Genomic DNA, 22,526 nt, shown 5'->3' with positions numbered 1-22,526 from the left:
CCAAAGAAACCTGCACTCCTGCAAATTTGTACACCTCTGCAGAAGCCAAGTGGTGACATTTGCTTGGCTTTTTCTTATCTTTTTTTCCCCAACTATCAAGGCTGCAATGAATCATGCCTCTTCTGTAACACTTCCTCATTTGGCAGCACTTTTATTACCTCCTGTAATTTAGCTAAGATGTCACACAACAGGCCGTCCTGCAGAAGGGACTTTGCAACTCTGCCTTCTGTACACCAGACACAACCACTCTCTCTGCTATTCCCAGGTAAGGAGGTGCTAGAAGCAGCAAGCAGGCCACAGCAGCTGTAAGAAGCAGAGCAATAAGAAAGCTTACAGGCCTCGGGTTTCTTACAGCTGGTACTAGCCTCGTACTGCTTTTTCTCCAGATACAGTCCTAGTTTATCCTCTTGGTGTAGGTAACAGCTCTGTTCCCCCATTCTCAGTATCTTTCAAACCTGGTATGTACAGGCTCCAGTTATAGGATCATCAAATCTGGAAATTGTGCCCTCGGAACTGAGTCTCTGCCAGCATTCAAGCGTTAAATGTCCAGGGCTCTTGCATACTTTGCCGGCCTGAACTGAGGTTGGTTACTTTGCACATGGTCCTCCAGCTGGTGAGCAAGCAGCAGGGCACCGCTGCTATGATCACAAACAAGTAATACACAAGATCAGGATGTTTATGTGCAGTCGCCTCACTATAAACCTCACCACCTTTCCCATGAGAACTACTGCAAAAACGCAGACGCAGCGTGCTCAGAAGGGAAACCCAATGCGGCCTGTGAGCGTGAGGATCATCGACCTCCAGAGAGTGCTGCCCTGGAGGACCCCGTGCCTCCAGCAAGGAAGCTTAATGGAGTGACAGCATCACGCACGAGAATCGTTCTCTGTAGCACAGTGATTGTACCAGTAGGGGACTGTTTTCCTGGAGCAAGTGCTAAATGAGCTAATTCAAATATCCTAGTCACAGTCATAAAACATGCTGCATCAGCTAATTCACTCTAATCCTCAGAGTAAGCTAATTAAATTCAAGGAGGAGGGTAGATGAGTTTGGAAGGCCCACATTATCCAAAATAGTTGGTTAAGCTGGCATAGCAGTCTCTACACAGTACAACACTGCAGTATACACCGCTTCCCCTGTCCCCTCCCCCTGCCCCCTCCAAAAAACAACCCCAGTACTACTACAGCTTCATAAACTCTTAAAATTATCTCTTAAACTACCTTAATGAGTTGTGTGAGTGAAGGCAGAAGTAGGGAAAATGGTTTTGTAAAAAAAATTTTTGTAAAGCCCAGTTACTGTCACCCTCTAGAGAAGGTTCACCATTTACTGGCTAAACAACACTTCCTTAGAAAAGCACCTTCCTTGTAGCTACATTCTCACTATCAAAATCTTAATTTATTGTAAACGCCGTAATTAAGTAAGTGTAGTGTTAAGCAGGTGAAGGGAAAAGACTTTTCCACTTCAGATTTTAAAAATTCAAATTCCATACGCATTCCATATGTGTTGTCTGTTTTTTGGGTTTCCTTTTTTTCCTAGGCATCTTATAGAGACAGTATGTGTGCATATAAAAAAGTTAAAGGAGTTGGCCAATGACTACCTTAATTTTTCAATAAACATATTTTATACCCAGGGGTCAATGGTATTGTGTGTGCAGAGTTACTTAAATTATCTTTAGTTAGATTGGCCTATCTGTAGTTATAGACTGTAAGGTTCAGAAGTGTGCCCTCTATTTTATTGGAAAGCATAAAAATAAAACAGTACAGCACAAGGCAGACAGGCAGTGAAATATGCTTCTGATTCCACTTATGACTTGAATAACTCATTTGCAATGTAAAATAAAGCCTTACTACCTTTTTGGCATTATCACAGACAAATGCTTCTTAAAACCCTGCAGAAAATCTTTACCATTTTATAGGCTTTGAAGAGCTTACACCACACCAGATAGAATCCAACGCTTGGAGTGACTGTGTTAAAGCACTATTATGTATCAAATTTCACTGGCTTTCAATAATTTGAAACATATTCAGCATTTTACACAATCAGATACAGGGGCAACACTTCCCTCTTGTTTCTTTCTGCAAACACTGTTTTCACACTGTGATCATCTTGGGACAAGAGCAAAAGTTACACCAGGGGAGGCTTAGATCGGATATTAGGAAAAATTTCTTCAGAGAAAGGATTATCAAACATTGGAATGGGCTGCCTATGGAAGTGGTAGAGTCGCCATCCCTGGAGGTATTTAAAGGACATGTAGATGTGGTGGTTAGGGACATGGTTTAGTGGTGGACTTGGCAGTGTTAGGCTGATGGTTGGACTCGATGATCTTAAAGGTTTCTTCCAAGCTAGAGTATTCTATGATTCTATAATAGATGGCTCTTCCTCCCCTGGAGTTTCTAGTTTTGAAGATTTCTATGTAGGCTTTTCACTACTGTTTGGGACAACTCTCCAAAAACTCACCTTTTGGAAGAGTGAGTGTTCTTGTTTCTTTATATAGTTGGTTTATGTTGAGCTCTTTTGGGCAGGCTTTTGCCATGCAGCCAGCATGGCTTTCTGAGATGTTGATGGGTTTCTGCATGATTCCTGCTTGCTGTAGCAGGCCACTGGAACTTGTGTAATAGAGTAGCCCTTAATCTTAAAGTGTGCTGATAGGGATTTTTTTGGGGGCGGGGGGTGGGGCATAGAGTTTGCCATCTGTTCTTTGAAATTGGGAAATTATTTCAAGTATTTCTTGTTAGGCTCCTTGTACTGTTCATGTATCTTGGTCACTTTTCCAAGTGAAAGTGTGTTCTCCTTTTTCTTTCAGATGAAAGCAGTGGAAGTCTGTCGATGGCCTAAGCAAGCACCAACATGACCACAGGATGTCCCAAGAGCATGGTGTGCTTGGCTTTTTTAATGAAATGCTTACTCTGTATAAAGCATTATTTACTTGTGAATTTTTACGTAGTTCCCTATTGATGACTTGATCTTTGTCATACGCTGTTAATTTAATTTTTCAGAGGTGATCAGTTCTAGTACTTCAATTTTTGCCTTTGTGTTGCCCATTCATTCCTGTCCAGAATGAATGTGGTGTCAAAAAAGGCAAACAGGAATTCTTGTTCAAACTGCTTAAGGAGCTGGTAATTTACCTTTCTCCTAACTGTTTTTGCAAGGACAAAAAAAAACTGTAGAAATTATGTGGTTGAGCAGTTATGTAGTAGATTTTATGATTCGATCCTTTTAAATGAAGAGTCTGACAGTTATTATAAGAGGAAAAACTAAAATGATAATGGGAACTTTTAGCATTGTTTAGCCATCATGATAAGTTCTTCTGTGCTGCAAGTAATTAGTACATAACTGTTCAGATGCCTGCAGTGGCCTCTCTTTTTTCCTATTGCAAAAAAGTATCTATAGCCTCAGAATACTCAGCTACAGAGAAGATGAAAATCTTCTTTAATGGGGGGAAAAAGATGCGTTTTGCCTTTGTGCATTTGCCTTTTTGTTATTTATGTCTGGTGTCAGAAAGGTTTAAAGAAAATCTCTCTACAATTATTTGGTATTGGATGATAATCTATTCTACTCTTTGCTGTACATAGAACAGTCTTTCCTCGATGCACTTTTGAAAGTATAAAGTATACTTCAATACTGCTAGCAGTGGTGGCTCTTACTTTGGGGATTGTGAGGTCTGTTCCTACCAGAATGCTTAATGCTATGAATGCTTCTTACAGAGTTCTAGTGTGTTTTGCTGGAAGTTCAGAAGCTCACAGAGATAGCCCTCTGTGGTGAAGCCTCTGAGTGTGAGACGGCATGTAGGAGAAGGTTGCAAAGAACTGATTGCCCAGCTGTCCTGCAACTTTCTTCATGAGGTGAGTGACAACAATTTCTTGTGCAGCTGTGTCCTTCAGCTTTATATTCTAATGAAGCAGACTTTCTGTTGAAAAAGAAGTTCAGCAGAATAACTTTAGAGCAGAAATTTGAGTTTAGTGAGATAGAAGAGATCAGCCTGGTGACTGTGTTCTCATCAACAAAAGCAAAGTGGAAATCCTAAAGTAAAAAGTTTGGTGTCAGTTGCTTATTAAAATCAGTGTGTGGCTGACAGTATGTCCAAGAGGAGTCTGTGCTTTTCCATGTTTTATTTTTGGGGGTGATGCTGTGGAGCAGTTCAGAATAAAAGGACAGAAAATGTTCAAAGACTGGTGGAACATGGAAGCTCAGAATGTAATACACAAAGTCTTGGAAAAGCCAACACTATTGGAAAGTTGACTAGTGCAAGTGAGCATGAAATTCAGTGTTGCAAAAAAGGCATTCATAAAAATTGCTTGTATTATCAAAAGATTTCTAAAGTGCTGAAACTGTGGTTTCTGTAACCTACGTACCCAAGGGTATGTAGTAATGACACATAATTCAAGTCTTGGAAGCCAGTAACTTCTTGGTCAGCATTGGAAATGTGATGTGAGAATTATGCAGTACAGAGAAATCATTATGATAACTCACCTGCATTTCAGGGGTGTAAACCATACTGAGGAAACTATTAGACAGCCTGCTGTAGATTTGTAGAGATGAAATTGAACCAGAAATTCCAAGTGCAAATTTAAGTTTCAAGTGAAACTGAAGAAATGACTGATTGTCTTGCGAGTTAGAGAGGGTCATAATATTACACCACTTACTACACAGTGGTGTTCCTGTTGAATACTTTATGCAGTACTCAGTGAAAGAAAAAAAAATATGCTGAAGGTTTTTTTTAGCAGCAGCTGACTGTGAGCAGACTAGTTCCTCAAACATAGGAAAGTAGCAGTGATGAAGGGTAGATTGAATGGAATAGAAAACCAATAAAAATATGTCCTGCTCGTGCGTCTTGAGCATAGTGAAGAGGAGGGTGCTGCGACACAGTGCTGCACGGTGGTATTTCCAGGGAAGATCTATAAATGTTGTTCAAGAAAACTGGGAAGAGATAAAAGTTAAGGAGAAGTTTTGAAAAATTGGGGTAACGTTTGGCACCCAGTAACAAGTCTTTTGAAGTACTCAAGATTTTGAGTGATAAACAATTTTGTTGCCACCTTTTTATTTTTTTTAATTCTTTCTTTTTTCACTGTGCTAGATATCGATAATACTGTACAAACTACTACCAAAGAGAAATACAGATTGTGTAATTGTGTGGTGTTTGCAGTAGCAGCTTTCAAAATGTGATTGCAGCTCTGGGAAAGCAGACTGATTATTTGGCAGCTGCTCACAAAAACAGCATGACCAGCTCTTAAGCCAAGCTGTGCAAACAGAGTTGAGTCAAGTTCTGAAGGAAGTTTGTGATCCAATAGTTGTCCGTGCTGAAGACGGATATTCAGAAAGTGATTTCCCAGCAGCTACCAGACTGGTTGATCTGGAGTTCTTTAAAGAATGTGTGCTATTTCCTGGTGAGAAATTAGTCTAACTTCTTCAGAAAAGTTAAACTGAAGGTGGTTCAGTGTTTTGCATGAATGTGCATATGTTCATACCAATGTGAACTTAAATGATATAAGATCCACTACATCACTGTTGGTTTCCTTGCAGGAAAAAATGTAATGGAAATCTTCAGTGAAGTGATGAAATTCCTTCAAGTTTGTCATAACGCCCTTGAAAATACTAGAATTAGAAAGCTTCATGTACTGAAATGTGAAAATCTTCTTGAGAAACATGAAAAACACAGATGCATAGTGCTTTACCAGTGCTGTCAAAAGCAAATGCATTAGTTAAATCCACTTAGCACCACAGCCATTCGGGGTTTTTGCAAGGCTGAAGAATAAGATGGGCACTCTTTTTATATGAACCTGTCAAAACACTGGGAAGAAAAACGTATGTGTAATCCACTATGAGTAACGTATCTAATAACAGGGCTGGTGTTTGTTTTTCAACATAAAGTTACTAAATCTAGTCTATTACTGGCTTACTATCACTTAAAACTTCCCTATAATGCCCATTCCATATAATCCCCATAAATATATGGGGATTATAAATTATAATGTGTATAATATGTGTGCATAAGTTACTACTACAAAACTTTCTATTGATTGCCACCAGCTAGAAAGTGTTAGTACAGCCACTGACGTGTAGTTAGGATCTGAAATCTTGCTTAGATGGGCAAAGAGTGTCTCTTGCATGTAGGCAAGTAGATCTGCAGATTTTTAGCTTTTGGCTGTTTTTCCAGAGGGATGAAGGGGAAGCTGATGCCTGTAACTTTGTACCAGTCTCAGGGATCTAGAGAATGTTACTGAAAACAGCTGTGTGCTACACGGGTCCAATCTCACATTGTGTTTACTTTTTGCCCTAGGAAGAATTGCTAGAACCAGCCTGAGACCAGTGGAAGTTGGTGCAAGGCTACTCCATAAGAAGCAAAAAACTGTTGAAAAGATGGAATATTAAGCCTGCATGTAGTAACACAAGGTGCTTTTAACTGTATTGACAGAGTGTCTGGTAATGTTTATGTAGACAAAAAATAAAATTTGTGTTTCTGTTCTCAAAATTTCTATCTTTCCCAAGCTATAGTAGCAGTTATTTCTGTTTGACAGTTGTGACTTCCTTGATGTTGTGTTTGGGATACCAATTCATGCCTTTGGACTAAATAAAACCATGGTCTTCTGTAGCACTCAAAAGACTGTGTTAGCTGAGATTTGTATTGTGGTGAGGAAAAGTAGAAATTAAAATTCAGCAAACCTGGGGTCTAAAAATACCTTTCCTGAAAGGTACTTTTCCAACGTGGAAAACTACAAGCTTGGTTTATTATTACCTTGATCAGCTGCATAATATGGTACTTCAACTCAACTAGAAGTAGGGTGAAATACTGTAGGTGTAACAACTGGAATTCCTGCTTGTTTGTTCAGGAAGACCTTTCATAAATTAATTGTATCAGAAGAGCAAATGCTGAAATTACGTATCTTGCAACGTCTGGTTTTTCAGTACTGAATGTAAGCAAATTACTAATGCAAATTCTAAGCATAAGTTAGTTTTTGGTTTGTCAAGAGGGAAGGAGATTTAGACAAGAGTAATTAATTTTTAGTTATCCAACATGTAATTATTGGATGCACTTGAAAGCTTAGGGTTTCTTTTAGGGATTACATTCCCTGAAGATACCATCTGTTCCGGAGTTTTGCTCGTGGGTCTTTGTTCTTGCAGTGCAAGACTGGCAGGAGTAGCTTTTAAGACTTCATTTTTTTTTAAACTCTTGAGAGCAACAGCTAATGCCAAGTTTTAATGATGGCTGTCTAAAATGTCAAGTCTCTTTGTACAAGAAAAACTAGAGTCTTAAGCTTCAGCGTATAATACCTGTTTCATAGTGTGGTGGAACAAAGAAGAAGTGAGGTAGAGGGAGGAATAGATGGCTGTAAGGAGCACTGATTACTAAAATAGTAATGCTGATAAACATTAAGTACAGCATTAAGCATTAGGGCTGCCTTTTTGGTTTTATGAGCGGCTAACTGGACTGTACCCTTGGAAAAAAACCTCAAGACTCCTTAAATCTCCCCCCCGCCCCTGTTTTACACTAACACAATGTCTGACACAGTGTTGGAGTTAATAGTATTAAAAAGTAGAAAGGACAGATTCCGAGGTGGTCTAGGGGAGCAAGAGAACAAAGATTTGTGCACTAGGTTACTGTTGCACCAACCTTCCTTTCTGTTACTCATTTCCAGTGCTCTGTGTAAGAGGGCTCTCGGGATTAAAGGCTGCAAATGAGAACTCTAGAGGTGTGCACAGAAAGAAAACCGGCTTGTTCCAAATTCCTCTTTAACCTTTTAGCACACTGCATCTGAGTTGACTACAGATAGTTCTGTTAAACAGTCTGTATCAGTGCACGACCTGTGGGGGAATTCTTGAATGTAAATCTGTTACCTCTTTTGTCTAGCAAAGGGTCTTATTTATAGTAAATTTAACAGTAGTATTTTATTAAGAATGTCAAGTACATTCTGATATCCTTGAGGAAATAACCGCATTGTCCTAGCTATTTTTGAGATCTTAACATAATAGTGAGTAAGGTGCATCATTTAAATTGTGACCAGCTGGGAGGGCAGTGGTTTTCTTAACTCTTCTATGGGGTTTGGTTGAGGTGGAGTTAATTTTCCCCATAGCAGCCCTCATAGTACTGTGCCTTGTATTGGTAGCTAGAAAGGCGTTGATAACACACCGGTGTTTTGGCTACTGATGAGCAGTGCTCACACAGCATTGGGGCTGTCTCTCCAACATTCCTCCCTCACCAGTAGGCTGGGGCGGGCAAGATCTTGGGAGGGGACATAGACGCGCTATTATGATGTTTTTCTTCCAGAGCAACTGCTATCAGTACTGAAGCCCTACTTCCTGAGAAGTAGCTGGACATCACCTACTGATCCTTTGCTTCCACACGCAGCCTTTGCTTTATTAAACTGCCTTTATATTGACCCATGAGGGTTTTTTTTCCATCTTATTTTTTCTCTCTCCTTGTGAGAGTGGCTTGGTGGGCACCTGGCATCCAGCCAAGGTCAACCCACCATAACTCTTAAGAAGCAGACAAATACAGGACAGAAATTAAAACGGGCGCATTAAGGCTATCTATCAAACTCAATTGAAAATAAAGCACACAGTTGCTTCATGAGTACTTAATGTACATAGAACATACACATCACATCATATTTGTATGTTTGGTTTGACAGCTTATGTAATCTGCTGTTGTTTTCTAATTACTTTTAGGTAAGAGGAAATTTTAGTATGGATATGCACTGGTGTTTAAAACTTAGGCTGACAACTTTCTGCTACCAGAAAAAATAATCTGGAGAACCTGTATCCTCAAGTGGTTTTTAATTGGTACTACACCTGTTTTTACCAGATGGTGTTGTCAAATGAATCTGTGTTTCTGAAGGCTTTGCTCCTTTGTGTAATGTAAATAAGACACACAGGCAACCATGGAATGCCCTAAAAATTCAAGTTTTACTTGACTTTTAAATAACCTGGACACAAGTATTGACACAGCCATCCATCAAACTCAATTGAAAATAAAGCACACAGTTGCTTCATGAATACTTAATGTACATAGAACATACACATCACATTGATATGTTTATGTATGTTGTTTTCAAATGTCCTTCTACCTTTGAATTAAACAGTCTTTCACAAAAGAAAATGTGCTATCTATTCAGTTCAATATTCACCTGTATAAAGATGATCGATTTGGCAACTTAAATGGTAGTGATTTATTTTCTTTTTTTCCAATCAATATCTTCAATATAATGAGCTCAATTAGAATATGAGTTGCAAGGTTAGGGATAGTGGTAAGAAGTGCAGTATAGAAAACAGCAGGTCAAGGCTAGCTCCTAATGAAAGCAGCCAGCTAACAAGCAAGGGGGTCAATATGGGATATACAAAAAAGCTTATGTGGTGTGGTTAGCAAACCCTCTTCATTGTATAAAATATGTGTTTTGCAGAGAGGTATGTCTACATTGTAGGTGTTGCTAATTAAGTGAGAGAGTTCCATAACTTACCTATTCCTAGCACTTATGGAAGTCTCAGAAGAGGTAAATGCAGAGGCACAAAGTTAAAATTGTTGGCCTGAGATCAGTTCGGCAGACTAGACGCAGAATTAGGATGAGAATGTCTCAAATATCAATCCTTTGTCCATGTGAGGACAGGTCTGTATGGCAGGCAACGACAGGGTAAACTTTGCCTGACGTGGTTATACATCTCCTGTCTTTTGCCTGACTCATCAGGCGGTACAAGCATTTGAGACTGACAGGCAAATGCCAGGTCTGAAAACATAACTGCCTCTAGGCAGTGCAAGCCCTAAGGAAGCCAGGGAAGGGTAGCAACAGTGGAAAGGGCAAGGTGTAGCTCAGAGGTGTAAGACGTCAGCCACTTACAGGTGTCATCGGGCTGGTTTAGGGCTACAGAGCATAGCTGTGACACAGTAAGTGCTTTCAGTGACTGATAACCTGTAGGCATCTCTCACACAAAAATAGCAAGTTCACAATAAAAGGTGCCTTTCCTCAAATGACCGAGGGGAAGAAGCTTGAAGGGAAAGGAGGCTTATGTATATAGAAAAAGTTTCTTTTTCTGTACTGTTAGCTGACAGGGACATCCTTGTCCAAGTTTTGCCTTGTTCAGGTACTGGCACTGAGCATGTAATGCAGGTGTTAAGCTTAGTCTTTCTTTTGTGGATACAAAACTATTGTAGTGCCCCAGACGGAGCATTCTACTTTCTAAACCCTGCTTCCTACATAGTCTCATTGGAGACAAAACCAGTAGCGCAAATCTAGGACTCCCTGTAAATTTCTCTTTTAAATGCAGAAAAGTCGGCTTGATTATGAAACAACTGTCCTGTGACTTGAGAATTGAAGCCTATTAGGATAGATAGAAGCCTATTTTCTGATATAGTGGGACAAGTAAGATACCACACACTCGGCTGATGGTGTCGAGCAATAATAGACAACAGACAGGCAGATGACAACATACAGGAAAACATAAGGTTGCATATAAACCTTGCAAGTAATTTTCTTCTTGATCAGTATTGGAGGATTGGCAAGATAAGGACACTATGTACAGATAATTCTCAAATAATAACAACACAAACCCTCCCGAAGTAGTAGATATGTTCTACTTCCCTGTGCCTGAGTGAGGAGTGCAGAATAATGGTAATGATTTAGACAGCAAGAAACTACAAGCAAGTTCATAATGCTCCAGTTTGGAACACCTTGAAGAAATAAGGAGTGGCTTTCATTGCAGACAGTGTAACCAGTTCTTGTGTGGTTCGTTGTATTTCAGTAGTCTTCCAAAGGATTGTGATGCTCTACATTAATCTGTATCACCATAATCTTTGCCACAATGACACAGGTTTTTGTGTGTTTTCTTTTTGGTTTGGGTTTTTTTTTTCCCTTTTTGCTTTGTTTTTTTTTTTGTTGTTTTTTTTTTTTTTTTAAACTGGTGCTTGTGAGAATACTACACAAGGTCATAAATAGATCCTAAAAGATCACTTTAAATTGGAGCAATGACAATGAAACTATTTAAAAGATTTACAAAACAGTTTAAGCAAGTATTTTAAGCCAAGCCCAACAATGTTCTAGGATGAGATCCATAGTAAAATCAGAAAATGCTGAAGAACCTCCATAAAACCAGAATTTTTACACAGCGGGGTTCTAAGCTCTTTCCTTCCCATAGACTTTTCAAGGAGACTGAAGAAGCAGAACTGTCCCAAATAAGTGATCAAAGAAAAATGTTTGTGAAATGGATCTGCCTTCCCTGGCACAATGCAGCGTCTCCCAACCTGCAGACCAATCCATACTATGACAGGAATATACAAACTGTATGGTTATCACCCTGGCTGGTAGCATCCACCTGACCATCCCAGATTGTGAAACAATAAAGAATCAAAAAAAGAGGTGGAAAATAAAACACATCATGCAAGGTTTCACTTCCCATGCTTTGTGTAAAGCGTAATTTAGATGCCTTGTGTTCACTCCAGTTCTCAAACACTACTGCTTTTCTGACAGGGCTGCAGTCCCCTGGTAGAGTGTTGCTAGGGGGTAGAATCATAGAATATTTTGGGTTGGAAGAGATCTTTAAAGGTCAACTAGTCCAACCCCCAAGAAGACACAGGATCACTGCAAATCACTGGAGGCGTTTGGGGGGATCGAGTTTAAGGAGGACAGATGTAAAAAGGCACATGAGCTACTACAGCCACTTCCAATGCTGTTTGACAAATTCAATATTTAATTTGGGGATTACACTTAGCAAAAGTTACTTTCACAACACAAAGGTTTTGCTAAGCTTCTTAATGAGTTCGAAACGCCAGAAGGCTCATCTATGTGCCAACTGTGGACAAACAGGAGGCAGATGAATGGCTTTCAGCTATTTGTTCAAAGTGACAGGACAGGAAAAGAGCTAGGCATCACTACAGAGACATACTAGAAGATAACCCACCCAGTGTGCAGCATCATTAAAACTTACTATTCCTACCGTGACAATAGAAAAAATTGCAATTCTCATACCTGAAATACTGCCTTTGTCATTTTATCATAGTAGAAATGGCTCAGAGAAAAGTATCAGAAGGTACGAGCATTGATTATCTCATATGAAAAAAGATTAAGGCAGACCTTGCTAATCTAGTTAAAAAAAAAAAAAAGGCTATTTGCTAGTTGTCTTAAATCCTACTCTACAAGTTTCATTTAACCAGTACTTAAGTGCCTTGCTAAGCAGTCTTAATATGGTTTGTCAGTACATATTCCCCTTTTTTTTTTTTCCAGTGTGGTTTACTATAAGGTGATAGATGTATTTCTATGGTATGGAATGTTCAATTAAATAGTCCCTCTACATAAAAGGGCCTTCAAAATTGGGAACACTTAAAACTGCCAAGGGAAAGTAAGTCTGTATCACCTCTGGAACTCTCTGCCACAGGGTATTACCAAGTCTATTATTTTTGAGCTAAAATGGGTTGAGTCAACATTTGTATTAACAACATGAGCATCTGTTGTCGTGCTAGGCTAAAATAAACCTTGTAAGAGCTATCAGAACTTATGTCTCAGGACACAAGTTGATCCCCATATAAGATTGTGAAGATAATTCTCCCCATATCACACTGTATTGCACAATTGGCCAAAAATATGACTATTTTGCTTCTCTTGAAGCATCTAGTCCTGATCATGTCAGTTAACAGTCATTTTTTGGAAAAAGGCTATTCAGTTACAGAGCAGACCATAAAGCCTGTTTTGTTGCAGCAAATTTTTTTGTTCATTTTTTGGAAATGTAACTGCTGATCATTCAGTTTTACTAAGACTTTTCTTTTTGGTTGTCTAATCAGGCAGCTTCTCCTTGATCAGTCGCACCACTAGAATGGTGTCGGTGATAAAAGCATTGCTGGGCCTTCCCAGCAAGCAGGAGGCGCTTCCAAGTGTCCTGAAGAAATTGCTACCACGTCCACTTCAGTTCCTTCCCTTGCACACACACACACACACACACACACAAATTCTCCGTTTCCAAAGAACAAAATCCATTCACCATCTTCAGTTATGGCAGTCAGGTCTCCACCTTGAAGCGTGACACCTGTACAGTTTTTATGATCTTAGTGGTGGGTTTTCCGTCGATGTTGTTAGTGGATAGCTGAGATGTTTCATCTATTAGGCTGTCTTTAGATCCATTCTGTCTCTGAAGGGAACAAATTAAAACATGTTGTTGAAAAGGTATAGCAGAATTAAATACTGTATTTTGATAACTGCTGCTATGACAGCCTTAGTCTAAGGATATAGCGATTTATCCACACACCAGGAATACTAAAGTCTCTGCGTTTATTTGATCAAACAGAACTTTTTCCCCCTCTTGCCTCCTTTCTCCCCTGCCAGCTGCTGCCCCTCTGTGCTATTTGGATTCATATTCCCTATTCACAATGCTCCAACCAGTAATTATTTGATATTTAGCAAAACACTGCAAGCAAGAGCTCACAAGTAATTAATGGCCACTGTTGTGCAGATGTCTGGGGCAGAGGGAAAAGAGAGGTGTTTGTGGACTCTGAACATTGTGACATTAATTCCTTCCAGGGCATGAATTTAAGCCATGTTGTATTGGATAAGAATGAAAATAAGACAACGTGAATTTCTGAACAGCACTAAATCACACAAGTTACCTATTTCTACAAAGGACATAAATGTGCTTAGCCTTAAGTACACCAACTTCCCCTGCACTGCTGGAGCAAGTCCTTACATCAAGGACAGCTCATCTTTCTCAACTTCCATCGTATGCAGGAACACAAATATCCTTGAACTTAATTCCTATCACAGAACAGGCAGTGTGTTAGCTAGCCTTAAAGTGAAAAGTATCTGTTTATTGTTTTAAAATTGTTCAAGCTTAAGTTATTCTAACTGCTTGTAAGGTAAAATACGACATGTTTTGCTGGTTGTAATCTGTGCAGTTTTCATGCTACATACAGCACGTGGTTTTGGTATATCCACATGTCAGATTAACAGACACGATGACCAGTGTGGGAAATTAGCTGTGTGGAATTCTCCCTTCTGTGTTTTGGTTTTCCTTTTGTGTGCTTGCACAACAGGCAAGCAAGTGCTTTTTGAATATAATTTGCTTCTCACATTTTGAGCTTAATAAAACTACCAAAGCTGAGAGATGTGGTACCATAATGTACGATGAAAGCCCGTGACTATATTCAAAAAGACAAGTTCTATCCCTTTTAGATTTCTGTAATGTAAAAAAATATCCAGTATTGGGGGAAAAAAAAAGGCAAAAAAAGAGGCAATGCTTCAAGCCCAAGCAACAAAACTCTAAAAAGAGGTGAATAAATGACAGTAGGTTGTGATTACAACTGCATCCCAAGCACACGTACATATTTTAAGAAATTGTGAAAGTTGATTCTCCTCCTGTGGAGAACAGGGTATCATCTTAAAGAAGCACCAAACTCAAACTGGGAAAGATTCCTCCAGTATAGCAGAAGCAGGTGTTCGCTGGGGCATATGCTACAGAACTACATATATTTGGAAATACAAAGTGTAAATACAAGCAAATTGTAAAATTTCAAGTCACGCTGCAGCTGAGGAAATCTCAGCCAACTTTAATTTTCACTGAAAAACAAAGATCTAATTTAAATAAAGCAATAGACTCCCCCTTCTCCCTCCAAAAAAAGGAAAATTGCAAAGGATGCACAACTACTAACCTGCTGAGTCAACTGGATGCTGGGACCTTTTGCATCAGAAGATCGCGTAACAGGCAGTGGAGGCACCAGATCAGTTTTCGCACTGGAATTACAATATTACAAAATGGACACTGTTATAATGAAGTAAACTATAACTATGCAGAGGAAGAATAATGAAATTGCCCAAATAGCTACATAGATCTGCAAGGCAAAATCCAAAAGGCTTACCATCTTACTAGACATACGAAAGCTATCATGCTGATCCTCAGTAGTCAGTAGGCACCTTCAGGGTATCCCGTCCCTTCTCAAGGGGCCTGTCTCCTCCTGGTCTACAGAGGCAGCCCAAATCCATGCAAGCTGAGTCTCACCTGAAATCATGGGTATGCCACACCTTCTTCAGGGTGCCACCCAGCTAAAACTATCCTCCTGAGTGGGTGATATCATCAGGGGACTGCTTTTGATATTTAGGGCCTTAATAAAACTGAGAACGGGGCTGTCACTTTTCCATTCGTAAGTACACTGATTTGTAGAAATCAGTCTTCTAGGAAAGACTGATCCACCCACTGCTGAAGAGGGTGGTACTAGAGTTCCCATGAAACAAATTACAGAGTTAATAAAGATGATGTCTTAAGTCTATTAAGGATGAAGGTATCTGGAAGGCAACTCATGAGTTGTCATCTCTCAGGCAACTTCATGACCTACCATTGAAGAGGTTTATTTTGGCTTTTTCTGTTTTTCCCCCTTCCAAGTGGATCAGGCAAGCCTCTGTGGCCCAGAATAGACCAGAAATGGTTTTGTACTTGTTTTGAGTCATTTAGTTCTGAAGACCAACTATTTAGAGGGTTGCGTGAATCCTATGCCAGCAACCAACCACGTTTATGCCACTTCTAATCTAACAATGATCTTTGAAAAAATTTTAGGCCACACTAAACCAGTCTGTTGCTAATAACCACATTCACATACTTCACTTCAGACAGGACAGATCTTTCACCATCAGAACACTGGGACCGCCGATACTGACGGTAGCTTCGAGGGGAATGTGAGTGCCTAATGCGGATCGGGTCTCCTTGAGTCCTACAAGAGACACAGAATTTACAACGGTAGGTTAGTAAAGCAGATCTTCAGCACAAATTCAATTGCAGACTGAGAGATCCCCCCATTTTTTATTAAAGTATCACAGACAGCTTCTTGCACTGGCTGAATTTAAAAGGCTTCTTACAAGTCTGTACTTGGAATTCAATGCTTTAAAAGTACAAATGTCACAAACTGGCATGCCCATATTTGAGAATGAAACTATTTAATAAAGGATGCATTAATATATACAGCCTTAACATCAGCTTTTCTGTTTAGTGGTGATGTGGAAGCACATTATAATGCAAACCAGGATCCCATTCCTGCCACATGCAGCTGCTTGCACTGACACACAGCATCCCAAATGGGCAATTATCGCAGTGAAATAGTTATCGGTTCTTAAGGAAATAGCTATGCCCTGGCAGCTGCCCACGACAAGCAAGCAAAGGGGTTGAATAGGTCAAACAGTACCTTAGATGATTGGAATAAAAACTTAAAAGGAAGCAGAAGTTTAGGAAATAAATGGATTTGCTTGTTTGCATTCAGTTCTGTCTGATTCTGTAGTGTATGACATAAAACAGATTGATGGATGGCATAGGGAGACATACAGAACATATAGACATTTGGCAGGTTCCCTCCATGTAGGAGCGATAGGGAGAGATGAAGATGATTTTTTTTCATATTTTGGAAAGAGAAAATATTAAGTTATTAAATTATTAGGTATCCTCATCCAACCCATCCTAGATGAACATTTGGAGTAGACAAAATCTTAGGGATTATGTGTAAACCCACTTCTATTTCAGTACAACAGAGTTCACAGTAAAATAAGAAAAGTGGGCTTTTATGTTCACAAAGAAAAATCTTGACGTAAACTCACTCTATTTTAGTGTACGGAATTTCTTTCAATTGCTCCTCAGACAGGCCAGATGGATCCACAAGCTCCTTCCTAGAAAGGATTAGTCAAAGTAGAGAAATGTAACAGTAGCTACCAACTGAGAAACCGTTCTTATTTCTATTATATTAGGTTGAAAAGATTTACTGAAACAAGCTGTTGTCAGCCCTGAGGCTGACTTGACATCAAAATAGGAAACCTATTAAGAAATGTGTCTAACCACCTTGATTGCTTCAACTGCGTGTCACATCCTGTTCCACCTTCCTCTCACCTCCCTGCAAACCCGATCTTGTTGCTTCACAATATGTGTGAACCTTGTGTATACCGAACATCGAATATGCTTTGGAATAGCTAACTGTCTTCCTAACTGATAGTTCCATAGCATATGAGGCCTCATCCTAAAAAGCATCAGTATTACAAACAAGAACATTTTGGAAGCCACAGAGGAATAAATCTCTAGAATGCTGTATTCTTCTTTAATAATTCATCTACATACAATGGTTGTCTGTATTCAGTGCATTCAGTGATCTCCAGTATGTTCTACACACAGCAGGTTATTAACATCTGCGTAATTTACTGTGGCACGTAACTGAATCAGAATGTAATGCCTTATAGCCACAGTGCCAGGGGATGTGAATAACTACATTAGAGGCAAACGAAGCAGTCATGCAGACCCTGCAAGGACTGTACTTACTGAATATGTTTCCACAGTTCTTCCTTAGCTTGTACATCTGGGCTTCTCCTATAAATACCAACAAAGACAAGAAAGGCAGAACTCTGAAAACCATTGTCTGACACATTGCTGTTCAATTAACAGACCCTGCACAGAAATCACGGTAAATGTAATCCAGCAGCAACTTCCACTTTAAGATTTGTTATCTCAGAAAATGTATTAGACTTCACAGCTTTGTTTCAACTGAAAAGTAATTTCTTGAATGATAGGCTCTCAATCACAATTTCTGTTCCGCTAGCCTTCAGCAAGAGTATGCATAAAATAGAAACAACAGCAGAACTTCCCAAGCCAAATCAGCGTCCAGCTACTGCCACCCCTCATCCAGCTGAGGACAACGTGTTTTGGAATAGCACTTCTGTAAAAGGCCGACAGAAATGTCCTGTGGCCCACAGAGACCTTTCAGGGCAGGAGGAGGGACAGGCCATGCCAGGCAGACACACCAGTAATCCCTACCCATTCCCAGTGAGCACCAGTAAAGAGGACCCATTGCTCAGCTGCCATCACAGTACAGCCTCTCACTTTCTGGTCATTTCCAAGACGGGTTTCTGCTCACTTCATTTACCTTTGTGATGTCCACAACAAAAAAAACCAACAATGAACAAACCAAACAAGCAACGACACAAACTCACGGACACAAATATTTTAGCAAGTATTTCATTCACAGGGAAAGTACTTAGCCAAAATTGCAGTTTCCCTGTTGCAGACACAGACATGTAGAGTAAAGCAAGCCTGAATGGCATGCCTCATGTTTCCCACTGAATTACAGAAGATACTCTCTCCAAACTGGATCCTCTTTATTTTTATTTTTCTTATCCCATTTTATTGCAAGGTTAGTGCAAAACCACTGCTGTTGCTGAAGCTGCACCTAGAATTCACCAAAACTCATGCAGAGTAATAGATTAAATAAGCATTTTACACAGTGGCAAGGACTACATTTGCATGGAGAGATCAGGTAACTCTTTTCGTTGGGATTATATAAACTCAATGTCCACAGCTAGACTGTTCCACACCATCTGAAACGTGAGGGATGCAACTTTTAGATGGATTCAGCAGGCATAGATGCTCCCACTGAAGTCACAGTTTCTAAAGATTAAGTCTTACACCATGAGATCATACAGCTTGCTTTTTTTTCCTTAAACAAAAGGGCCTATCATATTCAAAGGTGCTTTTGCAGTGATACAATCCAAATTTAAATGAAGACCAAGGAGAACAGCAGAGTTCTGCACTTTAGCATCTGTTAAATCGCCTCTCCCTCACCCAGTGACAGAGCTGTATCAGAAATAATTCCAAATTGGTCTCTAGCACTAACAGTTTCGCTGTTTTCTTATTTCACCGTAACTGTGTTTGGCTCATTTCCAGACTTCAGCCTAGCAATAATGTTCTATATTGCAGTAAACGTTTTAGAGTTAGTGTAAAGACAGATTATTTAGGGATGGTAATGTTTGGGGGCTGGTTTGTTGTGTTTTTTTTTTTTTAAATCTTACAGGTGCAGAAGTACTGGGAGATATTAGTTGACTGCTTTATATATACCAGAGATAGACAGAAGGGTGAGAAACAACCACACATTTGTGATTCCCTAGTGGGACTAATATGAACTAATCCATAACCTTCTCAGGCTCCAAGGTGGCGATGGCTTTCCAGGCAGCATGACGCAGCCGCCCCAGACGATTCCTGTCCTTGACAGAGCGCTCTGCTGTCCATTCCAACTGCTCAGGTCCTCATGACAACAACAGCTACGGTCACAAGTAGCTTGCAGTCTGATTTTTATCGGCATTCAGAGCTGTTTCTGGCTGCATGTGTTTGTGTTTATTATAAGGCATTTCATTTTCTCTGATTTTTACTTCTCCTATCTCTCTTTCTCCCTTCTTGCATTTATTTCGCCTTCTCCCCTCCATACATCTGTCCATGCTGTTTTTAACTCCCTGATGCAGTAGCCTGGTATGCAGTGGCACTTACTAGCCGTTTTCACCCCTCAGTTTTGAATTGATTTCTCCTTCCAGGCAACCCCCTGCTCACCAAATAGCAGCTGCAAACCCTGCATTCACCCTGGGGCTGGGAAGATAGGCATCCTCTTCTGAGGCTGAATAATCAGGCAGTGGGGAATGCAAAAGCTCCCTGAAAAACGACAGCTTCTCCAGGGAGGCTTTGTAATGCTTACAAGCCCCAGTTTGCCTGAAGGAACCAAAGCCTCAAGGTCGCTCCCAAACCCAGGATCCCCACAAAGAAGGGTATTGTACACACACCACCGACCCATCTGATCAGCTCATGGCTTTTACTTATGCATGGAAATACAAGGGTCCATGATGTGGTCTTAAGTCGTCAAACATCATGTGAAGCCTCACCTACAGAAGAAATACTAATTGGTGGGACAGTGTGGAGAGAGAGCGGTTAAATAAGAAGGCACCTTCGCTTCTCCATTTTCTAAGAACTGTGCCTCCTGCTTTCTGCGACCTCTCCAGGTGGCTTTTTCCAGGCATTTAATTCTGTGATCTCTGCCATTCTCCCCTCTTTCACCCCTGCAACTACACTAATAAGGAAGCCACTCTTGTAAAATACTGATTTAGCAATATGGCACCCCACGAAAAAAAAAAAGAAAAAAAAAAAAGGCTAAATACAATGATTCCCTAAAGTCATTTAAAAGCATTTAAAAACATTTAAAAGCAAAACTGCTTTTATAAATTCCCATGTTGACATTCTTTATTTTCCATCTGTTTAAATAGTGTTACCATACTAGGATAACCTCACAGCATTTATTCTAGTTAACTCCCCGCAAAAAATATCCAGAAATATGATACAGATAAAGTATCTTAATAAAAGCATTTTCCTTCCAAAGGCCTGTTCCTGCTCCCTTTGAAGGTAAAATGAAGAAAAGCTTACAAAAAGAAACGTCTTGTTAAGGTGAAATGTCGGTATTGCATATACTGCATAGGAAATTCATGTTTGTGTAGGTCTTAACAGCTCACAACAAAGCAATCCTTCTATTAAATCTTTAAAGCTCTCTTTCACTTTGTTTTCATCTTTTTACTGTGAATTGGTTAAGAACTCACAGTTTTGACATGTAATGTATACTCATCTTGTCCTATTGCAGTATCCAAATCAATAGCTCCTGGACAATTTGTACGCTAATCAGGTTCTCAGAGGAAACCTAAGGGGAATTCCCTGTAAGTGATGAGTCTCCTGGAGGTTTTTTGTTTATTTTTATTTCGTTTTCACAAGCTTGAACAACTCTACACATTAATAAGGTCTACATTATTTTTCGCGTCTGCATCTGCAGCCTTATTAATATTTCAGTTTGAGTTGCAAATGGTTAATTTCAATAGCCATGGAATTTTAATGGCCATTCTTCTTAATTAAAAAAAGCCCTTTGGCTACACAGATGTTTTACATGAACTCTTGAAAATAAACCCTGTAGAACTAGAATTGGGAGCACTCTCTATTTGCTGATTCCTTTAGGAGAAAGAAAGGTCAAATTCTTGCCAAATATTTTTATTCCTAAAACCGAGAAGCCACCACCAATGATTAATATTACTCATTATCAAACAAATGAAATGCACTGCACCAGGCACAGTAACAAATATTTCAGCTATTACTTCACGCCTCCAAAGTGAACCTCTAGTTAAGCTGCCTGCAACAAGGAACTTAATGTGGAAGACTTATCTGTCCTACTAAAATGAAGGCTTTGTATAAATTGTTAAATGCACAAATTGAAATGACCGTATGACCAGATTTAAAAACAAAATCAACTATGTATACCCTACACTTTAAGGAATCACATGCTTCCCTTCCCTCTGACCTGCATCCAGTCATGTAAGCAAATAGCTGAGCCAAACTAAATTAAAGAAATGCTCTTATAACCTACTGCAGTTTAGCAGTTTAAATGCCTTTTACTAAAATGTTTGTAATGCACTTTGAAAGGAATTGCCATTTTACTTTTTTAGTTCCTACTTGCATGTATTAAGGCACTCTGTCATACTTGGGAGGTTTGGTCTTATTTCGTTGTTTTAGTTTTGTTTTTTTTTTAAACTGAAGAGTTAGACAAAAAGAAGGAATATATTCATCACCAACACAATAGGGGAAAGAAATGAGAAGCCTTGCAAAATCTTCAGGATTTCCTCATTTCTTTGCTTCACCTAGGACCTCTCATTGTTTAGTAAGATGCTAACATTTATGTTTTTTGCTAAGAGTAGCATAAATAAAATATAACTCAGAATGTCACTGTGCTGGAAAATAAAAGACATTTCTTAAGTTAAGGTAGCCACAAGAGGGAGCCCGTGCTGTCCAAGCAATGAAAATTACTTGGCCTATGGGAAAAAAGAAAAGTTGGCAATAAATTTAACCTAACCATTATTAATTGAGTATATTTCCTAGTTTACAGCACTTTCTGTGTACAGTAAAAAAATGCAAATCAAACTTAATCAGTTGTATTTTGTCAATCCCATACAAGTGAGCTTTAATATTCTTGATTTTTAGTAATGTATCACTGTATAATTACACCTAATAACATTTGACTTTTGTGCAGCTGAAAGTGAACAAGTCTGTACAAAGCCAGTTAAAGTAAAAATTCCAACATTTGGAATTTTAATGGCAAATTCTATTTTTCATAAAAGAACAAAAACTGTACACTATGAAACTGGAAACAGAAATGAGTTCTAGCAACAAGGGCAAACCGAAAACAGAACACAAGTGGATTTTAATACTGGAAAATTCAGTGCGGATTACGGTTTCAATCAGCATGAATGAAACAATCGTTTCAGGCACTACGTAGTTTCTGGTGGTAAGTCTTAACATGAAAGGCAAACTTAAGAAAAGACATTAACAGGAAGTACCGCTGTAAGTGTGTTACAGAGGTCACACATTACACCATCAGCATCAGGGCTGGCAACTCATCCGTGTCAGCCAGGCAGCGATGGTGGGGACACAGTTTCAAAGGCTGCTGCTCTCTCTTGCCTTCTCTCCCAGTGACCCACAGCTGCTCTCCTGCCACTCTTCAACCCCCCTAGCCCTGCCTTCCCCTGCCCTCCCTGCCGGGCACCCTGATGCTGGCACTGCTCTGGATGGTTGCTGGGATGGCAGATTAGGCTGGACACAAACACGACACAAACCGGTGTGTCTATACCCCAAACATCTGCCATTAGAAGAAAAATATAAATGAAAAGAAAACAGTATTTTCATTAGTTTGAGGAAATTAATTTTAGAAGCCAACTACTTCACCATGTCAAAACCAGCTGTCAGCAGGA

The 22,526-nt window shown here is 39.6% G+C and overlaps 1 protein-coding gene across 1 annotated transcript in view; it reads right to left on the bottom strand.

Annotated features, from left to right (window-relative positions):
• Positions 1–12,972: 12,972 nt before the first annotated feature.
• The window catches only part of EPB41L4A (erythrocyte membrane protein band 4.1 like 4A), a 94,955-nt gene continuing 85,401 nt past the window's right edge, over positions 12,973–22,526 (bottom strand). Inside the window, exons 19-23 of the mRNA XM_009893834.1 lie at positions 17,251–17,298; positions 16,542–16,610; positions 15,557–15,667; positions 14,615–14,696; positions 12,973–13,101 (exon numbers count right to left, since the gene is read on the bottom strand). Of these exons, the coding sequence (XP_009892136.1) occupies positions 12,973–13,101; positions 14,615–14,696; positions 15,557–15,667; positions 16,542–16,610; positions 17,251–17,298 (439 nt within the window). The remainder of the gene's footprint in view (positions 13,102–14,614; positions 14,697–15,556; positions 15,668–16,541; positions 16,611–17,250; positions 17,299–22,526) is intronic.

This window comes from Charadrius vociferus, unplaced genomic scaffold (assembly GCF_000708025.1).
Source record: "Charadrius vociferus isolate BGI_N301 unplaced genomic scaffold, ASM70802v2 scaffold158, whole genome shotgun sequence".
NCBI lineage: Eukaryota > Metazoa > Chordata > Aves > Charadriiformes > Charadriidae > Charadrius > Charadrius vociferus.
The sequence above is the reverse complement of the archived record's forward strand: the minus strand, read 5'-3'. Positions and strand labels throughout refer to the sequence as shown.